Here is a 23,760-nt window from a genome sequence, read left to right as displayed (position 1 = left end):
GCAGAACGTTCATGCACCTGGGAGCACTTTTTTTTTTTTTTTTTTTAATACGGAGTTTCGTTCTTGTTGCCCAGGCTGGAGTGCAATGGCGCGATCTCGGCTCACCGCAATCTCCGCCTCCTGGGTTCAGGCAATTCTCCTGCCTCAGCCTCCTGAGTAGCTGGGATTACAGGCACGCGCCACCATGCCCAGCTAATTTTTTGTATTTTTAGTAGAGAGGGGTTTCACCATGTTGACCAGGATGGTCTTGATCTCTTGACCTCGTGATCCACCCGCCTGGGCCTCCCAAAGTGCTGGGATTACAGGCTTGAGCCACCGCGCCTGGCGGGAGCACATTTTTTAACCCATCAGGCTAATAATAATCATAACAATCATAATTGTCATCATATTCAATCAGTGGCTCAGGCACTGCTGAACGTGGAGGAGCTCACTACGTTTCATCTTCACAACAGCATCCAGAGTGTAAGTTCTGTGATTAACTGCATTCTACAGAGTCATTCAACAAATACCAAAAAAGGACTAACTTCTGAACACTTCCGACACTTAAATCTTCAACAAAGAGTATAAAGGGCCAAGGTAGCTCGCGCCTGTAATCCCAACACTTTAGGAGGCTGAGGAGGGAGGATCGCTTGAGGCCAGGAGTTGGAGGTCAGCCTGGGCAACATAGCAAGACTCCCATTTCTACCAAAAAAAAAAAAAAATTATCCAGAGCCAGTTGCAGTGGCTCATACCTGTAATCCCCGAACTTTGGGAGGCTAAACTAGAAGGATTGCTTGAGCCCAGGAGTTTGTTTGAGACAAGCCTGGGCAATCTAGTGAGATCCTATCTCTAGAAATAAAAATTAAAATAAGCCAGGCGCGGTGGCTCAAGCCTGTAATCCCAGCACTTTGAGAGGCCGAGGCGGGTGGATCACGAGGTCAAAAGATCGAGACCATCCGGGTCAACATGGTGAAACCCCGTCTCTACTAAAAATACAAAAAATTAGCTGGGCATGGTGGCGTGTGCCTGTAATCCCAGCTACTCAGGAGGCTGAGGCAGGAGAATTGCCTGAACCCAGGAGGCGGAGGTTGCGGTGAGCCGAGATCGCACCATTGCACTCCAGCCTGGGTAACAAGACTGAAACTCCGTCTCAAAAAAATAAAATAAATAAATAAAATAAAAATAAAAATAAAAATTGGCCAAGTGTGGTGGCAGCCACCTGTAGTCCCAGCTACTTGGAAGGCTGAGATGGGAGGATTGCTTGAGCTCAGGAGTTGGAGGCTGCAGGGAGCTATGATTGCACACCTGCTCTCCAGTCTGGGTGACAGAACAAGATCCTGTTTAAAAAAAAAACAAAGGGCAAAGAATATAAAGATTCTTGCCTTCCAGCTGGGTGTAGTGACTCATGCCTGTAATCCCAGCAATTTGCGAGGCCGAGGCAGGTGAATCAGGAGGTCAGGATATCGAGACCACTCTGGCTAACACCGTGAGACCCCATCTCTACTAAAAATACAAAAACTTAGCCAGGAGTGGTGGCATGCACCTGTAGTCCCAGCTACTTGGGAGGCTGAGGCAGGGGAATCACTTGAACCTGGGAGACAGAGGTTGCAGTGAGCCGAGATTGTGCCACTGCACTCCAGCCTGGGTGAGAGCGAGACTCTGTCTCAAAAAAAAAAAAAAAAAAAAAAGAAGGGTCTTGCCTTCCTAGACTACATTGGGAGGGGAGAGAGAACACAAATAAATAGAAGTGTTAAGTGATATGGTATGTCCGAAGTGCTATGGGGAAAAACAAAGAAAGGAACGGAGAGATACAGGGAGCTGCAATTTTAAAATAAAGTCGTTATTTATTTGGCCTCATCGAGAAGGAGACTTGAGCAAGAACTCAAAAGTGGGTAGTTTAGCCAGAAAGAAGAGTGTTCTAGGTGTACAGAGCTGCAATGCCAAATCCTGAAGCAGGAGCGTGTCTGGCCAGTGGGGGAGATGCCAGGAGGCTAGTGGACAGAATGGAGGGAACTCTGGCGGTGCAGCGGGAAATGAGACCGGAGAGGTCAGGTCGCCTAGGGCCTCATACAGGCCAGAATTTTGTGTTTTGCTCTGGGTGAAATGTGAGCCACTGTAGGATTTTGAGCAGAGTAGGACCGTGATCGGGCTGGTTTTGAATGACTCTTTCTGGCTGCTATGTTGAAAATAACAGGGGAGGGGCGCCTGGGGTAGGCGATAGTGGTAACAGGGAGACTTGTTAAGAAGTTGCCTTAGGAATTTACGTCGAGTGCAGTGGCTCACACCTGCAATTTCAACAGTCTGGGAGGCCGACGTGAGTGGATCACCTGAGTTCAGGAGTTTGAGACCAGCCTGGCCAACATGGTGAAATCCTGTCTCTACTAAAAATACAAAAATTACCTGGGCGTGGTGGCATGTGCCTGTAGTCCCAGCTACTTCCGAGGCTGAGGCAGGAGAGTGGCTTGAACCCAGGAGATGGAGGCTGCAGTGAGCCAAGATCGTGCCACTGCACTCCAGCCTGGGCGACAGAGGAGAGACTCTGTCTCAAAACAGACAACCAAAAACACAACAACAGCAAAAGAAGTTACCGCAACGATCCAGATGGAGAAACTGAGGCAGGGAAGGATGAAATAGCAGAGTTAGTAGATAGCCCAGCGAGGATTTGAATCCAGATATTCTGACTCCGGCCGCTCTGGTCCCCGGCCACCGGCGAGGACTCGGGTCTGACCTGGGCCTGGCATTCGTGGTTCTCTCCCTGCAGGGCGTGCAACGGAGGGCCGGGCAGCACTGGACATCGTGCACCCGGTTCGCGTGGACGCCGGGGGCTCCTTCCTGTCCTACGAGCTGTGGCCCCGCGCACTGCGCAAGCGGGATCTGTCCGGGCACCGCGACGCGCCCGCCTTCTACCAGCTGCAGTACCGCGGGCGCGAGCTGCGCTTCAACCTGACCGCCAATGCGCACCTGCTGGCTCCCGGCTTTGTGAGCGAGACGCGGCGGCGCGGCGACCTGGGTCGCGCGCACATCCAGGCCCACACCCCCGCCTGCCACCTGCTGGGCGAGGTGCAAGACCCCGAGCTCGAGGGTGGCCTGGCGGCCATCAGTGCCTGCGACGGCCTGGTGAGTGTGCTGAGACGCGGGTACTCGGGGCGGTCTCGCGTGGTGAAATGTGCAGAGGGGCTCTCGCCTTGCCACGCACTCGTCCGGTGGCTTTGCCCAGCGCACTTCTCCTCTGCCAGCCTCGGTATTCACGCCTGTAAAATGGGAGTGACAGCCCAGGCCCCGTTGATCTCTAGGACAGCAGGTCTGAAAGCTTAACGTGAAAGCCACGTGGCGGTGCACCTGTAGTCCCAGCTATTTGGGAGGCTGAGGCGAAGGATCACTTGAGTCCAGGAGTTCCAGGATGTGGGGTGTGACCATTGCGCTTCACTGGAGACACAGTGAGACCCCAGGCACTCTCAAAAAAAAAAAAAAAAAAAAAAAGGCCGGGTGCAGTGGCTCACGCCTGTAATCCCAGCACTTTGGGAGGCCAAGGCGGGTGGATCATGAGGTCAAGAGATCGAGACCATCCTGGTCAACATGGTGAAACTCTGTCTCTACTAAAAATACAAAAAAAAAAAAAAAAGATTAGCTGGGCATGGTGGCGCGTGCCTGTAATCCCAGCTACTCAGGAGGCTGAGGCAGGAGAATTGCCTGAACCCAGGAGGCGGAGGTTGCGGTGAGCCGAGATCGCGCCATTGCACTCCAGCCTGGGTAACAAGAGCGAAACTCCGTCTCAAAAACAACAACAACAACAACAAACAATTAATGTGAGTTCAAATCACCTGCAGGCCCTGTTTAAACAAAATTTTTGCAGGGAAGGTCTGGGACGGCACCCAAACACTTACATTTCTGAAAACCTCACAGGTAATATCGAAGATCCAGGTCCAGAGATGTCACTTTGAGAAGCTCTGTTTAACCGGACTAAGCAACTGAAAAAGCAGTGGCTTTCTCTTTTTTGGGACATCAGTTATGACTGTTCTTTCACAGGTCCCTTTAGGCGGCCCTTCTCCAGGAAAGCCACCCCTCACCCTGTGGCCGTTCCGTGGGGCACGGGGAGGAGCCCCTCTGCCCGGATCAGAGCTCTGGGAAAAGCAAGCCCCACTTTCCTGGCTTCGTCTGGCTGGACGGTGGTGCTGGCTATTTGCCTGCTCCCCGAGTGAGCACTGATTAGAGCAGCTTCCACTCCAGGCAGAGTGGGGCCCTTTCTGTTCATGTTCAGGAGACCAGCCCCACTCTCCCAGCTCTGAGGGTGGGGGCTTGGAGGGGTAAGGGATGTGCACACTCTCAGCGTCCACTGTTCCCAGGAGGCCCGTGGCTGAGATTGCTCAGGCAGAAACCACGGGCTGCGTCCGCACAGGGCTAATGGAGGACAACCCACAACACAAGCTGCAGAACGTCTGGGCCACTGAAGGCCCATCTGCCCCGCACGGTGTCCTCATTTATAGAGACCACGCCTCTCCCTTCATGTACAGTTAATCTTGTTGAGCAGCTGTGCATATGGGGGATCATTCCCATTTCACAGACGAGGAAACAGGCTCAGAGGGGAACTTGCCCAGGGTCACCTAGTCATTTAGTGGGTGCTGTGTGTGTGTGGCGGGGTCTGCATTCAAACCCAGGTCTCCAGAACTAAGAGCTGATGCACTTTCCAGCCCTCCAGGCTCCCTGGTCTTGTGTGGCCCAAGGGGCAGAATGGCTGCCTATGAGGGGCAGTCCGAGGGACATAACCTTCCCTGGCACACTGAGCGTCCTCAGGAGGTAGAGGGCATGAAAGATGCTTCCCAGGGCCCCTCCGCTCCCTGGACTCTGAATGCTGGCGGTCATGCCCTAGACACGCCTGCCAGCTTCCTTCTGTGGGCAGCCCTGGGCCCAGAGAACAGAATGTCTTGGTGGCTGTGGGTGTAGATGCTTTTGGAGTGATTCATTGCCTTAGGAAGATAGAGGGCAGGTCAGAGGCCCTAGCCAGCTGGGAGGGGCACAGTGCTGGTTTTGGCTAGCATGCAGAGGAGATGCAGAATAGCCTGGAGGCCTGGGCACAGGCTGCCCCACTCAGGACAGCTTGTGGGACTCTGGAAGACACCGTTTTGTCTGATTTGGGTGCAGACCTGTTTGCCTCTCCAAATGGGGTGGGTGTGTGGGGCAGCATCCCCAGGGTCAGAGGCTTCTGAGCTTCGCTTTGAAGGTTTGGCTGTGTGTGGAATGGCAGAGAAGGGCATTCCAGATGGAGGCCGCAGAGTGAGCAAAGCCCCAGCGGGAGGAAAGCGCTGGGTGTCCCCAGCAGTCACAGGTGGTGTGCGCGCTGGGGGCTCAGCTGGGCGGGACGGGCCTCTGGGATGTGTGGGAAGAACAGCCCTCCCTGCGTGACCCTTGTTCTTCTTCCCCAGAAAGGTGTGTTCCAGCTCTCCAATGAGGACTACTTCATTGAGCCCCTGGATGGTGCCCAGGCCCGGCCCGGCCATGCCCAGCCTCATGTGGTGTACAAGCGTCAGGCCCTGGAGAGGCTGGCACAGCGGGGTGATTCCACTGCTACAAGCACCTGTGGGGTGCCAGGTATGCTCCTCTGCTCCCAGTTCTCGGCCAGGTGCTGGGCCTGGGGACGTGAAGGGCCCTTTCTAGAAGCCCCTCTGAATATCCCCATGCTCAGCGTCCCTTAGACCAGAGAACACAGAAAGACAGACGGATCCGTTACCATAGCCTGTGCCCTTAATTATGTCACAAGATTGTGTCCTCTGCCTTTCGGGCCTGCCCCAGTCAATCCCTCATCTGACCTCCCTCGATCCATGTCACCTGCCTCTTCCACATTGGGGCTCGACCTCCCTCTGCCCCCGCCCGCCTATGGCACTTGGCTCTGCCAGCCATTCTCCTCCATCGCCCAGGCCGGGTGGGCCCTGCCCAGCTCCAATAGGGCCACTAGCCAGGAACCTCCCTCCCCTGCACCTGGCTCCCACCCAGAATAACTGACCTTTATTACTGGGACCTGGAGCGTGGTACCCAGAGCGTCCTCTGCAGAGCAGCAGTAGTGCTAGGCAGTGCAGGTGAGGAGCTGCCCGCTAAGGGTTGCTGGGGCTTGGGGAATGCTCGCCTGGCATGCCAAACCTCAAGCTGCCCACAGCTCTGGTACTCTATTTGCTGGAGCACAGATCCACAGAGGCATGCTTCTTGGCCTCAGTTTCCCCACCTTCATAGATGTGCTTCCTCTTCTGATCTGGAGCAGCCTGGGTGAGGGGAGCAGGCCCAGTAGGGCCAGCTGGGCTGGGTGGTGGCCATCCTCCCCAGGCTGGGGTTTTGAGGGTGGGATCTGCCTGTGCTGGGATACGCTAACCCCTAGGGTGGGAGAAGTGACACAGGGCGCTAGGGGCCCAGGTGCCAGCTTTGTCAGGCCCAGGAGTTCCCCTCCCATGGACACATGACTTTACCATGTTTATATCCACCATTTCATTTGTCAGCCTCTGAGGCAGATCAACTTATTCCTATTTTTAGTCAGAGAATCTCAAGATCAGAGAAGGAAAGGGACCAGGCAGAGCCACACAGCACAGGTCTGGGGCAGAGCTAGGAGGGGAATCCAGGACCCTCGCCTCTGATCCCAGTGCCGTTCCCAGTGCCCCAGAAAGAGCTCGCTGAGGAGAGGCCCTGGAGACACGTGCCCTGGGCCAGTCCGCTGGCAGCTAACTCCACCCCACCTTGGCCTCCAGTGTCCCCGGAGCTGGAGCCTCGACGGGAGCGTTGGGAGCAGCGGCAGCAGTGGCGGTGGCAACGGCCGAGGCGTCTACACCAGCGCTCGGTCAGCAAGGAGAAGTGGGTGGAGACCCTGGTGGTAGCTGATGCCAAAATGGTGGAGTACCATGGACAGCCGCATGTTGAGAGCTATGTGCTGACCATCATGAACATGGCGAGTCTGCTGTGGGCCGTGAGGGGGTGGCGGGCATGGTGTTGGGGGGTGGGGTGCAGAGAGTGGGTGGCAGGCTGGACCCCAGACCCAGGTCCAGGCCCCAGGCAGGAAGGGTCTCCAAGCTCCTGAGGCCAGGAAGGGGTGGGGGGCTTGGCAGCAAGTCACAAGGAGAGCGCCTGGGCAGAGCGCTGGCAGTGGGGACGCGATAGGGTGTCATGTCACTGGGAGGGGGCACGGGAGGGGGAGACTGAGGCAGCCACAGCCCTGTGCCTGCTGGAGTTTTGTAGACTAGTTGGTTCATTCCTGCCTCCCTGCACATACGCCTCCCTGCTTTGTGTCGGGACCTGTGCTAGATGCTGGAAACACAAATGTCTGATCAGACCACGCCCTGCCTGAGACATCAGCAACGTTACTGTTAGAAGGATCTGTGCAGTTCTGTGGTCTACTAGCTGGCAGCCTTGGGCAAGGCACTGTCCCTGTCTGAGCCTCAGCTGCTCATCTGTGAACTGGGCATGATGATACTACCTTGTGGGGTTGGCAAACTGCTCTTGAGCTCGCACCATGGATGAGATATCAGGGACCCTGAGAGGGCGAGTGACTTGCCCGGGTCACACAGCCAGGCAGGGCAGAGGCAGATGGGTGCCCGGGTGTCCTAAGTCACACTGGGGGCACTGCGGCTGATTGCAGCTGGTGATTCCCGGAGCCGGCTACTGCAGAGTGGGCACTTCCTTCTCCCACCCTGTGGGGGCAGGTGGGAGGCCTCAGGCTCCGAGCTGCTTCCTGCAGCCCCTGGCAGGAAAGCTCACTGCCCCTGGCATTCTTAGCAGCCACCGGGTGGTCAGGCCAGCATATTACCCTGTTTCTCTCCTGGGCTGGCTGGTTGGGGCAAGTTAAGGGTGTGTGCTGTGAGCAAGATGACATCTAAAGGAGCCCCGGTGCCAGGATCCTCTGCCACTACTTCCCCTGCCAGCCCCTCACCTTCAACCCTAAAGGAAATACCCTCTGAGATCGTCCAGTGTCTGGCCCCCTAGTTTATAGCTGTGGAGCCTGAGGCTCAGAGAGAGAGAGGAAGGGGCTGCGTCCAGGGGTGTTCTCTACCTGCTGGCCACCACGTCCCCACTGCTTGAGTCCCCATCAGCCAGTGCAGCTCAGGGCCAGTCCTTCTCTGACTGGGACACCTTCATTGACTCCCTGCTCCATACGGAATAAAAGTCACCGCCTTCTGCCTGGCATTCGAGGCCTTGAAGGCCTTAGCTCAAGCCCAGGGAGGGGAGCCACTAACAGCCAGGCTTCAGCAGGGACTATTGCTGGACAGCGGGGCCTGGCCCCTGGGCTATAGCGGGTGGAGCGATGCCCAAGGCCAGGTTCTCAGGCCCTGTGGTCCCTTCTTGCTCATTCTCAGCATTCTGGGGGCTCAGTCTGAAAGACCCAGGAGCCTGGCTGGAGCCACCGATGGTTAACTGGGTTCATTTCACTCCCCGCTTTTCTGAGTGTTCCTGTGCTCCAGATTCTGGGCAGAGTTCGAACCAACCCACCAGGTGTGGTGGTTCACAGGTGTAGTCCCAGCACTTTGGGAAGGCGAGGTGGGCAGATCACTTGTTTGAGATCAGGAGTTCGAGACCAGCCTGGCCAACATGGTGAAACCCTGTCTCTACCAAAATACAAAAAACAGTTGGGTATGGTGGCGCACACCTGTAGTCCCAGCCACTTGGGAGGCTGAGGTGGGAGGATCGCTTGAGCCTGGGAGGCGGAGGTTGCAGTGAGCTGAGATCATGCCACTGCACTCCAGTCTGGGTGACCGAGTGAGACCTCATCTCAAAAAAAAAAAAAAAAAAAAAAAAAAAACCCAAAAACAGACCTACCCAGCCCAATAGGTCCCCATGACTTAACCTGGGTGACAGGATTGAGGTCTTTTTGCCGCAGGGCCTGGCTCCTTCCTGGCTGCCTTGTTCTGGCTCACAGGACCCATGCATTCATTTTGTGAGTTTCATTACAGGGGACAGGGTGGGCCTGGTTCTCACACTCACCTGCTCTGACAATATCAAGCTCTCCTGAGCTGGTGAGCCCAGTGTTGGCCAGGACAGGGTGGGGGCACCTATGAGCCTGACAGTGCTGGACCCCCTGGGAGGCTGCAGGGACGGCAGGGACATGGAAGCCCACGTGGCCAGCCCCTGAGGAAGGAGCCTTGTGAATATCTGTCTACATTTTGTCCGGTGTTCAACACCCACCACCTCATCTAAACCTCATCACCCCCACTGATTGATCGATTGATTGATTGACAGGCTCTCTTGCCCAGGCTGAAGTGCAATGGCGTGATCTCGGCTCACTGCAACTTCCATCTCCCAGGTTCAAATAACTCTCCTGCCTCAGCCTCCTGAGTAGCTGGGACTGCAGGTGCGCGCCACCGTGCCTGGCTAATTTTTTTTGTATTTTTAGTAGAGACGGGGTTTTGCTATATTGGCCAAGCTGAACTCCTGACCTTGTGATCCACCTGCCTTAGCCTCCCAAAGTGCTGGGATTACAGGCGTGAGCCACAGCACCCAGCCAGTTTTACCTCATTTTCACCCCCAATTCTGTTCTTGCTCTCTAAGGCCATAGGCACCTTTTCGAGGGGCTTTTTTCACACTTTCAGCTCAGCAGGAACCTGTGGTTACCTGCAACCTCCAGATCTTACCTTCACAAACACTACACACCCCTGGCATGCTCTCCAGGCCCGCAGCAGAGCAGGGCTGGGCCTCCCTGGGTGTCATTTATCCAGTTAAAACACTCCACATTGACCTTAGGCCATTAATCAAAGCTACTTGGTCGAGTTGATCAGCCAGTGAAGACCCTGCCTCCCTCCGACATCTCCCAATGCCTGCATTGCTCCCGTAGCTCCTGTGAAACAGCGAGGTTGTACATGCTGAGGGAAGACTGTGGTGGCACTAAGCCGCCCCAGCCCTGACCCAGAATATGATGTGGGTCAGTCTTCAGGCAGGCCAAGAGGACCGTCAGGGGCTTCTGGTCCCCTGGAGCTACTTTTGCTGGGGACTGCTACCAAGCTTACCTGTCTGTGGTCTAGGAAAGATTTGTTCTTTTGATCTGACTTTCTCCAGGGTGCCTTTCTTATTTTCCACCATTTCATTTCTTTTCTTTCTTTCTTTCTTTCTTTTTTTTTTTTTTTTTTTTTTGAGATGGAGTCTTGCTCTGTCGCCCAGGCTGGAGTGCAGTGGTGCATTCTTGGCTCACGGCAACCTCTGCCTCCCAGGTTCAGGTGATTCTCCCACCTCAGCCTCCGGAGTAGCTAGGATCACAGGTGCACACCACCACGCCCAGCAAATTTTTGTATTTTTAGTAGAGACAGGTTTTCATCATGTTGTGTAGGCTAGTCTTGAACTCCTGACTTCAGGTGATCCACCTGCCTTGGCCTCCCACAGTGCTGGGATTATAGGCGTGAGCCACCACGCCCAGCCTCCACTGTTTCTTTTTAATGAGATAATACATTGGAAATACTGAGCAAGTACCCAAGGCACATTCATTCATTGAACAAATATGTCTTGAGTGCCCAATCATATGCCAGGTACAAGACGTGTCACTGGGGCTGTGAGAGGGAGTTCGCATAGACCTGGCCCCTGCCCTCAAGGAGCTTGTGGTCTGGTGAGGGAAACAGACATGAGTTAATGAAACCATTACTTTGTTGCAAAGGAGCAATGGAGAGAGACGCTGGGAAGGACAAGTTCGTGTTGTTTTAAGAGTGTTAGCTCAAATAAAGGCTCCCCAGAGGACATGGCGAGGGGTGGAGGGCAGGAGAGAGGATAGGAGGTAACTGGGGGAAGACAGGTAGGAAGAAGATGTTCCAGGCAGAGGCCGCAGCATCTGCAAAGGCCCTGTGTTAGGAAGAATCATGAGATTCTAAGAGGAAGACAGAGAGGTTGGAGCCAGACAGTGAGGGGAAGGGGAGGCAAAGGGAGGTCAGAGAGGAAGGCAGGGGCCAGATCCAAGAAGCCTGTTGGCTAGGCTAGGGACTCCTGTCCTTTTCCTGGACAGTAAGGGCCACTTACGGCTTTAGGCAAGGGTATGGTATGATTGGGTTTGCATTTCACTTTTTTTTTTTTTTTTTTTTTTGAGATGGAGTTTCACTGGAGTGCAATGGCGAAATCTTGGCTCACAGCAACCTCTGCCTCCTGGGTTCAAGCAATTCTCCTGCCTCAGCCTCCCGAGTAGCTGGGATTACTGGCATGTGCCACCATGCCTGGCTAATTTTGTATTTTTAGTAGAAACGGGGTTTCTCCATGGTGGTCAGGCTGGTCTCGAACTCCCAATGTCAGGTGATCCGCCCACCTCGGCCTCCCAAAGTGCTGGGATGACAGGCGTGAGCCCCTACACCCGGCCCTGGGTTTGCATTTCAAAGGCACATGACTGAGCTGCTAGGCTGCAGGTGGCCTGGAGGGGCCACAGAGTATGGGGACACTTGCAGGAGACCTCAGCAGCTGAACAGACGAGATAATGATGGCAAGTTGGACGGGGCATCGGTGTTGGAGACGGAGAGAACCGACAGGCAGGCAAAACTTGGGAGGCAGAATTGGTCGTTTGAGTGGAGAAAGGTGATTCAGGGTTGCTGGGCTCCCAGGCGGAGCGTGGGGGCGACAGGGGCACAGAATACGGCTATTTATCTCCCCGTTTCTGACCTTGGGTTCTGAGGGTGTTGTTCATCCCCATAATCAGGGGCTTTGGTGCCCTCTTAACAGTGTTTGTCTGGTCCCTTCCTTTTTTTTTTTTTTTTTTTTTGAGACGGAGTTTCTCTCTTCTTGCCCGGCTTGGAGTGCAATGGCATGATCTTGGCTCACTCAACCTCCGCCTCCCGGGTACAAGAGATTCTCCTGCCTCAGCTTCCCGAGTAGCTGAGATTACAGGTGCCCGCCACCATGCTCAGCTAATTTTGTATTTTCAGTAGAGTCGGGGTTTCTCCATGTCGGCCAGGCTGGTCCCGAACTCCCGACCTCAGGTGATCTGCCCGCCCCAGCCTTCCAAAGTGCTGGGATTACAGGCATGAGCCACCGTGCCCGGCCTGGTCTCTTCCTATTTGAATATTCTTTTTCTTGATGCATTGCTAGAAGCCAACTCACAACTGGCCTGTTCTGCCATCCCGGCCCTCTGGGAACCTGCTGGCTGTCCCCAGTCATAGGCTGGCCTCTTTTGTGTTCTGAGGGAGTTTTAAAAGAGCAGATGGCTTTCCCCACCCATTTCCCCTCACCTTGGCTTATCTGCCATCTTTGGGGACAGCCCCCTCTCCCAGGGCTCAGTAGGGAGCCCCCGGTAGCCATGGGGCCTCTGACAGATGTGCACACCTGCCCTCTTGGTCCCCTGGCTGTCAGCCCGGGGGATGGGATAGCAGAGCCGTGGGGAGGCTCCACAGGCCTGTGCCTACCCTCACTCTACCCTGGGGGCTCTGCCCAGGTCTGTGCGTGTCCTCGGAGGGTGGACTCCTGGGATGATGCTCCTGGCGTCCCCAGGGCAGGAGGGCGCTGCTGTCATAGCCCGGGGTAGTGGGAGGACAGGGGCCCTGAGACAGGCCACGAAACCCGCATTTGGAGGCCTGAGCTGCTGTCGACTGTGTGGGATGGGCATGGAGTTGGTACTTGGAAGCAGATCCCAAACCGTGTGCTCAGGGCAGGCTGCAGGCCTGGGAAGGAGCCTCGGAGACCTCTTGTCCTCTCCAGGTTCTGCTGCTGCCAGGTTGGGGCAGTGTGTGTGAGGTGTGGGGACACCCGTGCATTGCCTGTCAGCTGTGCACCCTGCGTGCACCCGTGCCAGCGTCCCTGTGTGGGAGCATGGGTGTGCGTCACGCTGTGTGGATCGGGGTGGGTATCGGCTGCTTGTATCCTTCATCCTGGCGGCAGCCTGACTGACCCCCTTCTCTTGGGCAGGTGGCCGGCCTATTTCATGACCCCAGCATTGGGAACCCCATCCATATCACCATTGTGCGCCTGGTCCTGCTGGAGGATGAGGAGGTGAGTAGCCATGTGGTCCCACGCTGCCAGGCAGTGCCATGGCTGCCAGAGTCTCCTTGCCCCAATGACCACCTGTGCTGCTCTGTATGGAAGGGCACAGCGAAGCCCTCCTTGGCCTGGACTGTGTCCCCTGCCACCCCCTGGTCCCTGATTGACCCTGTCTCAGGTCCCCTGCAGGAGGTTCCTACAGGAGAGGTGGTCAGGCCAAAAGCGGGACCTCCCACTGCCCTGCTGGGCGTCTGTCTCCTGCCTTTGTATGGAGGAGAATTGGGCTCGACCCTCTTGGAACTCAGGGGAGGCGTGAGCAGTCACTCTCTCTGCCCCCAGGAGGACCTAAAGATCACGCACCACGCAGACAACACCCTGAAGAGCTTTTGCAAGTGGCAGAAAAGCATCAACATGAAGGGGGACGCCCACCCCCTGCACCATGACACCGCCGTCCTGCTCACCAGGTGCCGCCAGCCGCAGGAGGGTGGGAGCCTGCAGCTCAGGGACGTGCTTCCTGGCCCCACAGGAGAAGCCGTGGTGGGACGGGAGTCTGCACACCTTTGGCCCACGGCTGGATTCTGTCAGCACGCGGGGAGGTCTTTTTATTCTGAAATAATTGTGGATTCTCGTGCTGTTGTCGGAAATGATACAGACAGAGGGCCTGTATGGCCTGCACCCATTCCCCCTGCGGTAACAGCTTGCATGACTAGAATACAGGATCCCAGCCAGGAAACTGACTCTGATGCCATCCACAGACGTCATCAGACCTCGTCAGTTCCACACACGCTTCCCTTTGTGTGTATGTGTGTGTTTGTGTATTCAGTTCTAAGCGGGGTCATCCCGTGTGGGTTCACCTACCCACCCGCACAGTCTGGGTACAGATCTGTCCCTTGAGAAGGATGTCTTGTGCCACGTGTTCATAGTCACAGCCACCTTCCCCCCTCCTCCCGTACCTTCCAGCACCTGCTCATCTGTCCAGAGGCTGTTATTTTCCCGCTGCTGGACTCCGGTAGCTTCTGTCAGCGTCCCTGCTGGGACAGTAACCAGAATTGCTCTGTGTGGTCCTGTGCTCCCGAGTCCCAAATAGATATCCAGTGGGTGGTGTGTGAACGATAGCACCTGCTTCCTGAACAGTCACTGTGCTGGCCCGATGTCACAGAACAGTGGGAGGGACATCCTTTTCTCTCGGGATCAGTGCGGGGGGACCCTTCCGTGACCTGAGCTCAGGTGGGCCTGGCACTGGACCTGGTTAGCCTGACGGCTGTTTCTTTGCCTCTCCAGGAAGGATCTGTGCGCAGCCATGAACCAGCCGTGTGAGACCCTGGGCCTGTCCCACGTGGCGGGCATGTGCCAGCCGCACCGCAGCTGCAGCATCAACGAGGACACGGGCCTGCCGCTGGCCTTCACGGTGGCCCACGAGCTCGGGCACAGGTACCGTGCCCGCTCCCGCTGCTACACTGAGAGCTGAGCCTCACCTTCCCAACCCAGGGGCACCGGGCAGCCAGCCTGTAGGGCACAGAGTCAGGGGGAAAGGAAACGCTGTGGAGAAGGAGCCCAGCTGGCCACATGCTGGCCTGTGCTGTCCCCTCCCCACAACCAGGCTGCTTCCCTGTTAAGGAGGAGAGAGGCCCACCTGGGTGTCTCTGGACTGGCCTGGAGGGCGTCTTATTTAAAGGGGGGTTGTGATGGGCGGGCAGGTCATTGTAGGTCTTTGGCTGTCCCTCCCTGTTGCCCTTAGTGCTGTATTTTTCCCTCATGATCCCTGTCCCTGCTCCTGTTTGCTCTGTAGGCTAGGCCAGTGCCTACCCTCTCTGGGCCTCTGTGTGCTTCCCATAGATGAGGGGGTTGGATTCAGTGATGTCCAGTGTCCCTCTGTCTGCCACCGCTGCCTGAGGCTCCTGTCTTCACATGTCCCCAGCCACCCTGCCGCAGGACCATCTTTTCCTAGCTCTGTTACCCTGGCTAGTTCTGTAGACTCTGAGCCTCCAGGGAGTTGTAATCAGAACCGAGTGACACTCTGTTTCTGAAAGGACCTAGCATGGCTCCCGGCACATAGTAGATGCTCAGGAAATCATTTTTCTCATGTGCTTCCCAACGACGGTCTCAGGAGACCTTGCCATGATGCAGCAGTTCAGATCCCTTAACTCAAGTCCACAGCCTTGGGACAAGGACCTGTGAGGGGGAACCTCTGTCAAACTGTTCTTGAGGCCAGCGAGCTTGCAGGGGCCATCGCAGGCCCGCATCTGTGCCACCTGGTTTGCTATTGCTGGCCAGCGCCTGTGCAGGAGCAGGGGTGCTCTGGGTCCCTGGCCCTCATTCAGGCTCAGGCTGGAGCAGGAGCGTTTGGGGTACTGGCTTTCATTCCCCCATTTTACATGAAGGGAAACTGAGGCTCAGAGAGGGAATGTGACTTTCTCCAGGCTGCGGCCGTTGGGTGGCAGAACCAGGCCTGGGAACTAGGACAGTGCGCCCTGTAGGTCTCCGGGGGAGGGCAGGCTGGCAGCCTCCCGCCGGCTCACCCACCCCTGGGGTCTGTGCTCTCACACAGTTTTGGCATTCAGCATGACGGAAGCGGCAATGACTGTGAGCCGGTTGGGAAACGGCCTTTCATCATGTCTCCACAGCTCCTGTACGACGCCGCTCCCCTCACCTGGTCCCGATGCAGCCGGGAGTACATCACCAGGTTCCTTGAGTAAGTCCCGCCCCCAGCCCTGGGCCCCTGCGCCTTGATCCACAAGGTCAAGGTCTAATGGGAGAGGTGCAGTCACGTTGCAGGCCGGGGTACAGGGAAGCAGAGGGGCACCTGGCCAAGGGGAGGTGCTGGTGTCCCAGATGTCCTCCTGGAGGCCACACCTGAGCTTGAACTTGGAGGAGGAGCAAGAGTTCATATATGTGCAGGATGGGGAAGAATGGTCTTCCTGGTGGAGGAAGCCTGAGAAAGGCCGGCAGCCACAAAGGAGTGGGAGAGCTTTCAGGGGACAGCAGAACTCTGGGGGAGGCTGTGGGAGCCGACGCTTCTGCATAGGAAACCAGGCCAAAGGAGGCGAGGGCCGGCCCCACGGTCCAGTGCGAGGCAGAGAGAACGCGCCACTAAGGGAACTCAAATACGAAGCTTTCTCCTTTTTTTTTTTGTATTTTCTTAATTTGCTCTGATGGTTTCTTTGTTGTTGTTTGTGTTTTGGGACAGAGTCTCGCTCTGTTGCCCAGGCTGGGGTGCCTGGCACAATCTCGGCCCACGGCAACCTCCACCTCCTGAGTTCAAGCGATTCTCTTGCCTCAGCCTCCTGAGTAGCTGGGACTACAGGCGTGCGTCACCTGCCTGGCTAATTTTTGTGTTTGTAGTACAGACAGGGTTTTGCCATGTTGCCCAGGCTGGTCTTGAACTCCTGAGCTCAGGTGATCTGCCCACCTCGGCCACCCGGAGTGCTGGGATTACAGGTGTGAGCCACCACACCCAGCCTGTTCTAGTGTTTGTTTGTTTTTTTTTTTAATTTGCTATTTAATGTTCTAAGTAAGAAAAAGGTTTTTTTTTGTTTTTTTTTTTTGAGACGGAGTTTCACTCTTGTTACCCAGGCTGGAGTGCAATGGCACGATCTCGGCTCACCGCAACCTCCACCTCCTGGTTCAGGCAATTCTCCTGCCTCAGCCTCCTGAGTAGCTGGGATTACAGGCACACGTCACCATGCCCAGCTAATTTTTTTTGTATTTTTAGTAGAGACGGGGTTTCACCATGGTGACCAGGATGGTCTCGGTCTCTTGACCTTGTGATCCACCCGCCTCGGCCTCCCAAAGTGCTGGGATTACAGGCTTGAGCCACCGCGCCCGGCCAAGAAAAAGTTTTAAATTAAAATTATAGTACACATTTTTTCATTCATCTTTATTTTAAATGCAAATATAAGAGTATAGTTGACCCTCGAGCAATGCAGGGGTTGGGGCACTGATGCCTGCGCGACTGAAAATCCACGTATAACTTTTGATGCACCCAAAACGACTAATAGCCTACTGTTGACTGGAAGCCTTACTGATCACATAAACAGTTAATACGTATTTCGCAGGCCGGGCGCGGTGGCTCAAGCCTGTAATTTCAGCACTTTGGTTGTGGTGAGCTGAGATCGCGCCATTGCACTCCAGCCTGGGTAACAAGAGCGAAACTCTGTCTCAAAAAAAAAAAAAATACATATTTCGAATGTTATATGTAATATATGCTGTATTCTTGCCATAAAACAAGCTAGACAAAAGCAAATGTGATTGAAATCATAAGGAAGAGAAAATATGTTTACCGTTCATTCAGCGGAAGTGGCTCATCATAAAAGTCTTCATCCTCACCCTCTTCACGTTGAGTAGGGTGAGGCGGGAGGAGAAAGGCGGGGTGGGGGTGGTCTTGCTGTCTGAAGCGGGGCCAAGGTGGAGGAAAATCACATGTCAGTGGATCCCCGCAGTTCAAATCCGTGTTGTTCAGAGGTCAGCTGTATTAACGTGTAGGCAGAATCACCAAAATTACCCAGTTCATCTTTCGTAGCTCATACTTACCAGATGGTGAGACAGAATAAAACCATCTAAACAGTTTCCTCTCACTCCTGGATATCTGCGTATTCTATCCAGTCCATCTAGCTTTTGCTTAGCAGTGAGGAAGGAAAGACTGAAAGGCAGAGGCACCGTGGGGCTCTCTTTCCGCCTGTGTCTTCAGTTTCTGTGTAAAGGTTAGCAATACGGGGGTGTTACCATGATGGGGCTCCTCGGTCACTGTCTTCTTTCTGCGTTTGAAGTAAGTCTGCTTCAAACGGAAAATGCCGACTCTGGGCTTGTCAGTGCCCCCTGCCCCTTACTCGGTCACAGACATAACGTGTTTATTTTCTAATTGCTTTTGAGTTTCGCCAACTCCTACACATTATAGATTCTGAGCTCATGGAGCAAAGGAAACGTTAGATGCAAGTGGGGGAGCAAGGAATGGTGGATGCGGACATTGCTGTCTCCTTTGCTCACACACAGGCTCCTTCGTCCCATCGGACCTTGCTTACTGGTTGGGCACAGTGGCTCATGCCTGTAATCCCAGCACTTTGGGAGGCCGAGGCGGGCAGATCACTTGAGGTCAGGAGATCGATACCAGCCTGGCCATCACGGTGAAACCCCATCTCTACTAAAAATACAAAAATTAGCCAGGTATGGTGGCAGGTGCCTCTGATCTCAGCTACTTAGGAGGCTGAGGCAGGAAACTGCTTGAACCCAGGAGGTAGAGGTTGCAGTCAGCCGAGATTGCGCCACTGCACTCCAGCCTGGGTGACAGAGTGAGATTCTGTCTCAAAAAAAAAAAAAATAATAATAATAATAAAATAAATAGACCTCGCTTACAAGGCATAAGGTCAAAGACTGAAGAATTCAAGATGACAGGCCATGCATGGTGGCTCACACCTGTAATCCCAGTACTTTGGGATGCTGACGGGGGTGGATCACCTGAGGTCAGGAGTTTGAGACCAGCCTGGCCAACATGGTAAAAACCCGACTCTAGGCTGGGCACGGTGGCTCACGCCTGTAATCCCAGCACTTTGGGAGGCCGAGGCGGGTGGATCATGAGGTCAGGAGATCGAGACCATCCTGGTCAACATGGTGAAACCCCGTCTCTACTAAAAATATAAAAATTAGCTGGGCACGGTGGCGCATGCCTGTAATCCCAGCTACTCAGGAGGCTGAGGCAGGAGAATTGCCTGAACCCAGGAGGCGGAGGTTGTGGTGAGCCGAGATCACGCCATTGCACTCCAGCCTGGGTAACAAGAGCGAAACTCCATCTCAAAAAAAAAAAAAAAAACCCAACTCTACTAAAAATACAAAAAATTAGCTGGTTGTGGTACTAGATACCTGTAATCCCAGCTACTTAGGAGCCTGAAGCAAGAGAATTGCTTGAACCCAGAAGGCGGAGGCTGCAGTGAGCCGAGAACCACACTCCAGCCTGGGCAACAAGAACAAAGAAACTCCGTCTCAATAAAAAGCAAAGAATTCATGACGCAACAGCAGAGCGTTGTACCCCTGGACCACTCCTCTCCACCCTCCCCTGCTTTCCTCTTGAGAACCACGTGCAAACTTAACACTTTAGCTTTTTCTTGTTTTTTTTTTTTTTTTTTTTTTTTTTTTTTTTGAGGCGGAGTTTCGCTCTTGTTACCCAGGCTGGAGTGCAATGGCGCGATCTCGGCTCACCGCAACCTCCGCCTCCTGGGTTCAGGCAATTCTCCCGCCTCAGCTTCCTGAGTAGCTGGGATTACAGGCATGTGCTACCATGCCCAGCTAATTTTTTTTTTTTTGTATTTTTAGTAGAGACGGGGTTTCACCATGTTGACCAGGACAGTCTCGATCTCTTGACCTTGTGATCCACCCACCTCGGCCTCCCAAAGTGCTGGGATTACAGGCTTGAGCCACCGCGCCCGGCCGCTTTTTCTTGTTTTTAACCTTCCTATTTCCAAAAAGCATTGCTAGACTCTCATTTGTTGATTTTCTGGTTTAGATATTATCTGGAAGGTTGGGATTTAGCATGCTTACAGCGCTTCCTACATTTGTTCCCCCTACCTCCCATCCCAATTTAGCGCAAACACATTTGGATTAAGTTTCCATATTCTACAATTGTTTCATTATTATGACTGTCAATCTTTATGGTTGAACTAAGTATTGTAATAAGATAGCATTTCTTTCTTTTTTTCTTTTTTTTTTTTTTGAGACAGTGTCACTCTGTTGCCCAGGCTGGAGTGCAGTGGCAAGATCTTGGCTCACTGTAGCCTCTGCCTCCCAGGTTCAAGTAATTCTCCTGCCTCAGTCTCCTGAGTAGCTGGGATCATAGGCACCCGCCACCACACGGGCTAATTTTTGTATTTTTAGTAGAGATGGGGTTTCCATGTTGGCCAGGCTGGTCTTGAACTCCTGACCTCAAGTGATTCACACACCTTGGCCTCCCAAAGTGCTGGGATGACAGGCACGAGCCACCGTGCCCCACCTAGACAGCATTTCTTTTCTTTTCTTTTTTTTTTTTTGAGAAGGAGTTTCCCTCTTGTTACCCAGGCTGGAGTGCAGTGGCGCGATCTCGGCTCACCGCAATCTCCGCCTCCTGGGTTCAGGCAATTCTCTTGCCTCAGCCTCCTGAGTAGCTGGGATTACAGGCAGTCACCACCATGCCCAGCTAATTTTTTGTATTTTTAGTAGAGACGGAGTTTCACCATGTTGACCAGGATGGTCTCGATCTCTTGACCTTGTGATCCACCCGCCTTGGCCTCCCAAAGTGCTGGGATTACAGGCATGAGCCACCGCGCCTGGCTTCTTTTTTTTTTTTTTTTGAGACGGAGTTTCGCTCTTGTTACCCAGGCTGGAGTGCAATGGTGCCATCTCGGCTCACCGCAACCTCCACCTCCTGGGTTCAGGCAATTCTCCTGCCTCAGCCTCCTGAGTAGCTGGGATTACAGGCACGCACCACCATGCCCAGCTAATTTTTTATATTTTTAGTAGAGATGGGGTTTCACCATGTTGACTAGGATGGTCTCCATCTCTTGACCTCGTGATCCACCCGCCTCGGCCTCCCAAAGTGCTGTGATTACAGGCTTGAGCCATTGCACCCGGCCTAACAGTTTTATAAAATGTCTCTCTTTTTTTTTTTTTTTTTGAAAAAGAATAAAGAAGAGGAAGAATGAGAAAGAGGAAGAGGGAGAGAGGATGGGGGTATTGCTTTATTGCCCGGGCTAGAATGCATTCTAAATATGGGTATGCCTATAATTGTCCTTAATAATGGAGACATGAAAGAAAATGAGGGAAGAGAATAGCAAACAAGGAGCCAACCAAGATTTCTTTTAAACTTCTAAGTTGATATGATGTGGTACTGATAAGAGTGTATATTTTGTATATTTAAAGTGGAGAGTTCTATAAATGTTAATTACATTTACTTGTTCCAGATCTGAGTTCAAGTCCTGAATATCGTTGTTAATTTTCTGTCTCATTGATCTGTCTAATATTAATGTTGAAGTCTCCCACTATTATTATGTGGGAGTCTAAGTCTCTTTATAAGTCTTGTATGTCTGCGTATTCCTGTATTGGGTGCGTATATATTTAGGATCTTTAGCTCTTCTTGTTGTTGCATTGATCCTTTTATCATTATATAATGTCCTTCTTTGCTTCTTTTGATCTTTGTTGCTTAATTGTAACTTCTGTTTTTTATTTATTTATTTTAGCTCTCTATTTGGTTGGTAAATCTTTCTCCATCCCTTGTTTGGAGTCTTTGTGTATCCTTGAATGTGAGATGGATCTGGATGCAGCATACTGATGGGTTTTAGTTTTTTATTCAAATTGCCTGTCTTTGGATTGGGGGATTTAGTCAATTTAAATTTAGAATTAATAATAATATATGTGAGTTTAATACTGCCATTAGCTGGCTATTTTGTCCATTAGTTAATGTAAATTCTTCATTATATTGATGCTCTTTTTGATAATTTTTTTAGAAAGGCTGATACTGTTTGTTCCTTTCGTATGTGTAGTGGTTCTTTCAGAAGCTCTTGTAAAGCAGGCCTGGTGGTGATGAAATCTCTGAGTGCTTGCTTATTCACAAAAAACTTTATTTTTCCTTCACTTGTGAAGCTTAGTTTGGCTGGATGTGAAATTCTGGGTTGAAAGTTCTTTTCTTTAAGGATGTTGAATATTGGTCCCCACTCTCTTCTGGCTTGTAGGGTTTCTGCTGAGAGATCTGCTGTAAGTCTGATAGGCTTCCCTTTGCGGGTAACCTGACCTTTCTCTCTGGCTGCCCTTAGTATTTTCTCCTTCATTTCAACCCTGGTGAATCTGACGATTATGTGCTTTGGAGTTGCTCTTCTTGAGGAATATCTCTGTGGTGTTCTCTGTATTACCTGGAGTTGAATATTATCCTGCCTTACTAGGCTGGGAAAATTTTCCTGAATAATGTCCTGAAGCATATTTTCCAGCTTGGATTCATTCTCTTCGTCACATTCAGGTACACCTATCAAGCGTAGATTAGGTCTTTTCACATAGTCCCATATTTCTTGGAGACTTTGCTCGTTCCTTTTTATCCTTTTTTCTTTAATCTTGTCTTCTTGTTTTATTTCATTGAGTTGGTCTTCGACCTCTGATATCCTTTCTTCTGCTTGATCAATTCGGCTGTTAAAACTTGTGCATACTTCACGTAGTTCTCGTGTTGTGTTTTTCAGCTCCATCAATTCACTTATATTCCTCTCTAAATTGTGTATTCTTGTTAACATTTCGTCAAATCTTTTTTCAAAGTTCTTAGTTGCTTTAGATTGGGTTAAAACAAGTTCTTTTAATTCACAGAAGTTTCTCATTATCCACGTTTTGAAGCCTGCTTCTGTAATTGGAACACACTCGTTCTCCATCAAGCCTTGTTCCGTTGCTGATGAGGAACTGTGATCCCCCGCTGAGGGAGAGGCGTTCTGATCTTGGGCATTCTCAGCCGTTTTTGGCCGTTTTCCTCCCTTTGTTATAAATTTATCCATCTGTGGTCTTTGAATTCACCGTCTTTGTAATTAGGTTTCTGAGTGGACGTCCAACTTACTGATTCTCAGTGCCGAAATCTGAGCAACCCACTGCACCGACCAATTCAGCGGCATTAAGATTGATGGTGCTTTTCTGACTCTGCACCGAGAACCGAAGCTCCGAGGCGCCGGCAAAACCGCCTCGCCGGTCACAAGAGTCGCGCTGGCGACCCGTGGGGCTCCTCCGCTGGGAATCTCCTGGTGCGTGAGCAACAAGAATTCATGTGAAGGTGTGGCGTCCTCTCCTTTTGCGCTTTCAGTGGGAGCTACAATCCCGAGCTGCTAGTGATCAGCCATCTTGGATCTCTCTCGCTCATAAAATGTCTCTTAATCCAGTTTTCCCAAAGGTAAACCCTACCAGATAATTCAGTGTGGGGAGGTACCTTGTTGGTTTTTTTAAATTTGTTTTGGTGGAGCACATCCTCGAGTAGCTTTCTGAGAGAGTGCATGGAGGTAAATGGTTTGCCCATCTCAAAGTGTCTTTATTCTTCCCTCACTTCTGATTGATATTTTAATTTGATTCCAGCTTCAGGGTTGGAAAGTTGCTCTTCTTTCGAATGTTGAAGGCATTTCTCTGTTGTCTTCCAGTTCCAACATTTCTCTGAAGGTCCCTTACCATTCTGATTTGAATGTGACCTTTCAAAAAATCTGGAAGCAGGCCGGGCGCGGTGGCTCAAGCCTGTAATCCCAGCACTTTGGGAGGCCGAGGCAGGTGGATCATGAGGTCAAGAGATCGAGACCATCCTGGTCAACATGGTGAAACCCCGTCTCTACTAAAAATACAAAACATTAGCTGGGCATGGTGGCACATGCCTGTAATCCCAGCTACTCAGGAGGCTGAGGCAGGAGAATTGCCTGAACCCAGGAGGCGGAGGTTGTGGTGAGCCGAGATCGCGCCATTGCACTCCAGCCTGGGTAACAAGAGCGAAACTCTGTCTAAAAAAAAAAAAAATCTGGAAGCTTTTAGGATTTTCTCTCTTTTTGGTGATTTTAAATTTTACAGTATATGCCTTGATCTATTTTAATTTGAGGGAGCACTCATTGGACTGTTTTAATCTGGAAAGTTGTGTCCTTCAGTTCTTGAAATGTTCTTGTATTATTTATTTGATCATTTTCTCATATTTTTCTCTTTCTGGAACCCTTAATATTCAGCTGTTCTCTCATTTTGTTATTTTAAAATTTTTTTACTCTTTTTCATATCTTTCTATTTTCTTTTCTTTTCTTTTTTTCTGGGTTTCAGACAGGGTCTTGCTGTGTTGCCCAGGCTGGAGTGCAGTGGCACAATCATGGCTCATGCAGCCTCGAGATCTCAGGCACAAATGATCCTCCCACCTCAGCATCCCAAGTAGCT

The 23,760-nt window shown here is 52.4% G+C and overlaps 1 protein-coding gene across 3 annotated transcripts in view; it reads left to right on the top strand.

Moving 5' to 3' along the window:
- The window catches only part of LOC104650429 (A disintegrin and metalloproteinase with thrombospondin motifs 7), a 66,717-nt gene that overhangs the window by 13,296 nt on the left and 29,661 nt on the right, over positions 1-23,760 (top strand). For 2 of the 3 annotated variants that reach the window (XM_074399908.1, XM_074399909.1), the window contains exons 2-8: positions 2,741-3,096; positions 5,400-5,565; positions 6,708-6,904; positions 12,811-12,894; positions 13,222-13,346; positions 14,164-14,313; positions 15,431-15,574. In XM_074399908.1, the coding sequence (XP_074256009.1) occupies positions 2,741-3,096; positions 5,400-5,565; positions 6,708-6,904; positions 12,811-12,894; positions 13,222-13,346; positions 14,164-14,313; positions 15,431-15,574 (1,222 nt within the window). Of the gene's footprint in view, positions 1-2,740; positions 3,097-5,399; positions 5,566-6,707; positions 6,905-6,979; positions 11,488-12,810; positions 12,895-13,221; positions 13,347-14,163; positions 14,314-15,430; positions 15,575-23,760 lie in introns of those variants that run through there. The other variant, XM_074399910.1, reaches the window with a different exon arrangement.

Source organism: Saimiri boliviensis, chromosome 5, assembly GCF_048565385.1.
Source record: "Saimiri boliviensis isolate mSaiBol1 chromosome 5, mSaiBol1.pri, whole genome shotgun sequence".
In the NCBI taxonomy this organism is placed as follows: domain Eukaryota; kingdom Metazoa; phylum Chordata; class Mammalia; order Primates; family Cebidae; genus Saimiri; species Saimiri boliviensis.
This window is presented reverse-complemented; position numbering and strand designations above follow the sequence as displayed.